The 6000-nt window shown below is 37.0% G+C and overlaps 1 protein-coding gene across 2 annotated transcripts in view; it reads left to right on the top strand.

The window, feature by feature from the left end:
* The first annotated feature begins 271 nt into the window (after window positions 1-271).
* alg9 (ALG9, alpha-1,2-mannosyltransferase) overlaps window positions 272-6000 on the top strand; it is a 74008-nt gene continuing 68279 nt past the window's right edge. Inside the window, exons 1-5 of one of the 2 annotated variants that reach the window (XM_002932936.5) lie at window positions 272-617; window positions 1574-1708; window positions 3565-3635; window positions 4885-4973; window positions 5558-5693. In XM_002932936.5, coding sequence (XP_002932982.2) covers window positions 396-617; window positions 1574-1708; window positions 3565-3635; window positions 4885-4973; window positions 5558-5693 — 653 coding nt within the window. In that variant the 5' untranslated portion in view covers window positions 272-395. The remainder of the gene's footprint in view (window positions 618-1573; window positions 1709-3564; window positions 3636-4884; window positions 4974-5557; window positions 5694-6000) is intronic. The other variant, XM_004916108.4, reaches the window with a different exon arrangement.

Below are 6000 nucleotides of genomic sequence, written 5' to 3'. Positions count from 1 at the left end.
ATGGGAATGGCTTTTAACCCGTGGTGTCTGCTGTTTCATTAAGAAAGAGAATATAAAATGTTCCTCATTCTAGTATGCAGATAAAACAAATAGTTTTGAAGCAGAGGCTCTGGTGGTAGAAGATATTTCAATACATACAAACAATAATTGCTTAGTTTATGTCAAATATTGGTATATATTGATATATAAATGCCTTTTGCACATATAAAACCCGCGCCACACTACTAGCTTGTGTGCTAATGAGGCGCTCTTTTATTGCTCGTCACTTCTCCAAAGTCGCGTCACTGTTTAGAAACTCTCGCGAGATGTGCCTGTGACGAGACTGTGGGAAAGTTGGCCTGTGGGAGCTTTGGAGCTGGATATTTAAACGGTGATAAGGGACTGTCGGCTGTAACATGAAAAGCGGGGCTGTCCCACGGAAAGCGGGACTGTTGGGCGGTACGGGGTCTAATGCCACGTCTGGTGGTGTTTCTCCCACGGCTGCAAACAGTAAAGCAGGTCAAGTGTGGGCACCAGAGGGATCCACTGCTTTTAAGTGCTTAGTCTCCGCAAGGTTCTGTGCAGCATTGCTGAGCAACATCTCAGATTGTGATGAAACCTTCAACTACTGGGAGCCTGTGAGTGGCTGGATGTTATGCTTAATATTCTTATTCATGAAACACAGCGGCATGATAGTGTGGGAGAATGCTACAAGTAATACTATAGCAGAATCTCGTTTGTTTGGGGCTGTCACTGGAACAAAAGTTATAAAACCCTCTCTTTTCTTTATATATACATCAAGAGCCTAAAAGCTTACAGTCTAAATTACGGTACAAAGGCATAGGGGCATATTTATTAAACAGCAAATTGCTACAGCTCAATAATTTCTGAATATTAGGGTTAAAAATAAATCTGTGACTTGAACTATGGCAGATACAGTGTAGAAGTGCTAAATACACAGTCAATGAATTGGTCTCTATTATACATGTCAGAATTTCTAGAAACTATAGTGAAATTGCAACTGTTACATTGATTATCCTGTTCACCAATGCAACTAAACAATCTCCTGCCAAATTTAACCCAGTATTTAAAAAGCAAAACGACAAGGGTAGGGCTAAAGCACATTGCCTGAAACACCACATCATCTGAAAAACTAATTTCCCATTTCTGGCGTTCCAGTTTTATGCTTATTTTTCATAGTGGCTGCCATCCTTATTGGGCACTATGTAATTTCCCCCCTCCTGAGTCACAGAACAACATTTATGTATGTCTTTCACCCACCCTTTTGGCCCAATTGCGTTATCTTCACATGTAGAAGATCAAGAGGAGCAGCAGGGCCCCCTTTTTTTATCAGATATTAAGGACATTGTGTCACTATGGAAATAGGACTCCATGTTTCCTATGGGGATGAAGAGCAGGTATATCAGGTGACCCATTCATAATTGCTGGAATCAAAGACATCTACATCTTCATGCTGAATTATATTGTATTTCCTCCCCATTTTTAGAAAGACACCCCTTGCTTTAAAGACTGCATCAGTTTACAAATAATATTTTGCTAATTATATTTCTGAAATAATGATGTATCTTTTCAGACTCATTACCTGGTGTATGGAAAAGGTTTCCAGACATGGGAGTATTCACCAGCTTATGCTATCCGATCTTATGCTTATCTCTGGCTTCATGCATTACCCGCCTGGTTTCATGCCAGTGTTCTACAAACAAATAAGGTATATAGCCATGCAACAAATAAACCCTTTATGACTACATTTCTGTTGTCTTGTGCTTTTTTTTTAGTTTAATGAAATGTTTAGATTGGGTCTTGCTATTACTAAGGTCTGATCGAAACATGCACAATATGTTTTGCAAAAACATACATATTTTCAAACTTTTGACTTTATTTGCATAATTCAATCTATCACATATATTTTTGTCACAGCCAGTCCCTGTCTCAAGAAGATTGTGTATTAGATTTATAAAGAGATTAAGTGAAATTAAGGGATATATGTGCTATTAATATGAATAAATTATATTACAACAGCGCCACCTGCTGGTCAGTTTCCAACCTTGATCCAGTCGAGGAACTTGTCAGGAAAGGAAGAAGGCTGTTCTGATGTTCTTTTGGTTAGGAAAAATATTAGAAACCTCAGATAACTTTTCATCTTTCCTAAACAGAAGAAGCACTTGGCCCCTCAACTAGATCACGGTCAGAACCTGACCAGCGGGTGTTGCATGTTTTCCATAATACCTTTGAATATTAAGAAGAAATTAATGTCATTAGAATAGCACTTTCATTACTTTTACATTCAATTATTTTAAAGGTGTACTTATGCTTCAAGTGTTAGTGCTCAGGATAGATTAGCTGCAGAGCTGAGCATGAACGCCCATTCATGCTTGTATGGATCATAGATTCTGATGATTTTTCTCATGCTGAAATTTTCAGAGCGGAAAAGAGGCTGATAAATATGTACTGGTTGATAATTTTGTAATGAGCAGTAACAATTGTTGCTGCTTGTTAAAAAATGTTAAGCAATGATAAATGGGCCCATAAATTGGCGTAGTATACATGGCTAATTTCAAGTCAATTCTGTGTTCTTTCTGGGTGTTTTTGAGAACCTTTTCTTTGAAATCAATTTGCAGCAGGTTACCAGGGATCGGCAAATAGCTGCGGCTGATAATTTTTTTTCTATTTGCTTAAATGCAATTGCATAGCGATGTACCCCCTCCTCCCTGGCAAATTCTACTCAAAAGAGTGTGGGCAGGGGTAAAAAGAGTGTCGGCTGGGGTAAGAGGGGCTGCATCAGGACTACTGCCTCAGACAGCAGCATCCCATCAAGCACTCCTATTTGCCATTATTCTGTGCCTTTCTCAGTTCTGCATTTTAAAATGCTAACTAGGGGTTTCTGTCAGTAGCCCCAGTAAGGAGAAAATATGCTAAGTGTGAGACCTATAGTTTATAGATACCATTACTTTTGTTTATTTTTTCCTGCTATTCAGGCCCTCCCCAATACATTTAATCCATTGCATAGTAATAGCAGATTAAATGCTCAACATGAAACATGGCAAAAATATTAAAACAAAAACCCATTGTAAAGGGTGAGGGTCATAAAGCATAAAACTACCTCTGGTATCACTCAAATCACTGGTAATCACCAGGATGCTTTACATTCTTACAGCTGAAAGGCAAGTACTGATTTTATAGAGTAGTGATCATAACATTGCTTGCACTATGGCCATTATATGTAAATGTTAAGGGGAGCATTTTAATTTTTACATAATAATAGCATTCAACTATTCAAAGACAATTTTTAAGTAAGACTTCATTTTTTTAAAATTCTTTTTAAAATATTTAGATTGTTTGCGTCTCAAGCTTGGTATTCAGCTTCTGTACTGGAACATTCAATTATTATACATTTTCAGTACATTTGGGTTATATTTGTCAGTAATGCAGTCCCTGTGCTCTAGATTCTCACCCTTGTTTTCCCAGTTTATATACTACAGATTTTTCCATTCTGAGACTGTTTTAATCACTGGTATTCCGATGTTCTGAATTTTAAATGTTATAAACCTGTTTCCTTTCCTTTAGGTCCTTGTGTTTTTCTTTATACGAAGCTTCCTTGCCTTCCTTAGTTGTGTTTGTGAACTTTACTTCTACAAGTAAGTTTTGTTAAGGTAAAGAATACAGACAGGGACAGTTTCCTTTTGTGTCCACCCTAAGCCAACTGCTGTCCCACTACCACAAGTATATTATCCCACAGCTCTCCTGAAACAACCATTATTTATTGCTCGGTTGTTGCAAAACAATGGAACCACACTACTGGGCAGGCAGGCAGTTTGCCTAGTCTGCAGTGTTTGCCTCATTTGTGAAGCATGATACAAACATATACAATGCAACTGTGAGCCAGCACAGAGCCTATCAGTAGGGTTGTGGGCCAGATTATTGCTGTAGCCTGTTGCTTCTTACAACTAACTGCCTTAGGCAAGGGCATTTGTGGCCTTCCTACAAATCCAGGCCTAAATGCATTGAGTAGCTTTTGGTGCAGCAGTTACATTTGCTTTGGGGCCAAGTCACTTTTAGGGGTCTAGTTTACAAGAGATCGAAAATGCCTCCTATTTCAGAGCAGAGTGGAGTCTGTTTACTGTTAAATTACGTATGCCAAATAGATTATAACCAAGTCATACAATCTAATTCTCCCCCTATATGTTCTCACTTGATAAATCTGGTCAATAGTTATTTATTTTTGGGGGAAAAAATGTATGTTGTTACAATTGCTATACTATTACTACTCTCCTTTTTAAAATATTACACGTTAACACAGGATCTTATTAGTGATATTGGTCACTGTAACTTTTCTGCATCTATTTGTACATTTGACTTGATTTTTAACTTAACAGGTTCAGGGAACTTTACATTAAATTTAACTGTACAAATCTTTAAGGCAGAGGTTTAATAAAATTTTACCTAGGTCAGCAGTTCTTCAGGATTGTTGAAAATCACCCCATCTATATATCTGTACAGGTATGGGATCTGTTATCCAGAAACCATTTATTCAGAATGTTCCAAATTATATGAATACCATCTCCCATAGACTCCATTATAAGTAAATAATTTAACATTTTAAATGTGTTTTTCTTTTCTCTGTAATAATAATAAAATAGTACCTTGTAACGTGATTCCAACTAAATATAATTAGTCCTTACTAGTGGCAATACAATCCTATTAACTTTAACATTTAAACCATGTTTTGTAGACATAAGATATGAAGATTTAAATTACAGAAAGATCTCTTATCCGGGAAACACCTGGGCCCGAGCATTCTGGATAATAGTTCCCATACCTGTATATATATATATTTATTATGTGTTATGTGCTGGAGTGCCACTAATAATTCTTTTTTCTATACAGGGCTGTGTGCAAAAAATTTGGACTTCATGTTGGTCGATTGATGTTGGCTTTCCTTGTTCTAAGCACAGGGATGTTTTCTTGTTCTGCTGGTAGGTGACACTGATTGAAACAAAATCATGATAGTCTGATAGGATCCATTTCTAAACCTATCTTTGGCTCACAGTTACCTTTTCCAGTTGTGAAGTGAAGGATTGTGGGGAATCTGCATTCCATAGTTTATGGTGCACAAAGTCTATGGAATGGAGGAGTACTTACCCACACCATTACTTTTCAACAGATACAGGGTGTTGCAGAATAGTTCCTATGAGATATACTATTATAGTATCCTTTCATTCTATAGAATCAGGTATGTTTTTGTAAAAAGTACATTTGTATTTATTTTCAGTGTTAAAGCACCTTTTCTGCATAAACCCAGCTGAATGAGCTTATATCAGGAGTGGGTATTTTTTCCCGTTAAATTGACTCAATACTGATAGCAGGAAAACACATGACATTACTGATGTGTATTATGAAATTCATAACTACATTCTTAAATCTTGTGTGTTTAGTGCAGACTTCCATGCAGAGCTACAGATTTCAGTCACAGAGAAGTACAGCTGATTTACTCCATCTTTTTATTTTCAAAATGCTTATCTTGCTTAAGATCTACCAAACTTCTCTTTTATTTCTTTAGCTTACCTACCAAGCAGTTTCTGTATGTATACTACAGTAGTAGCAATGACTGGTTGGTACATGGACAAGATCTCAGTAGCAGTTTTGGGGGTGGCTGCTGGAGCAATTTGGGGCTGGCCATTTTGTGTTGTTCTGGGGTAAGTTTCTTTAATCTGCATCAACTTCTGGGGCCAGAGCCCACAAGGTGGAAAATGTACTGCCTTTGGTTTAAATGAATTTATTGTATACTAGAATATGTAAATAAATATATGAAAGATTATGGCGCTGATTCATAAAAGTATGTGTTTGATTAGATTTTGGATTATATACGATAATTTCTGATGATTCCAAATATTACGAAAATGCAAACGAAAAAAAACGTATTAGTCACAATAATATCATATTGGCGATCTGAAAGTCATAAAATTTTCGTTTCCGAGCGATCATAAGCGGCGGGAGAACCTT

The sequence above is a fragment of the Xenopus tropicalis genome, chromosome 7, assembly GCF_000004195.4.
Source record: "Xenopus tropicalis strain Nigerian chromosome 7, UCB_Xtro_10.0, whole genome shotgun sequence".
Lineage (NCBI taxonomy): Eukaryota > Metazoa > Chordata > Amphibia > Anura > Pipidae > Xenopus > Xenopus tropicalis.
The sequence above is the reverse complement of the archived record's forward strand: the minus strand, read 5'-3'. Positions and strand labels throughout refer to the sequence as shown.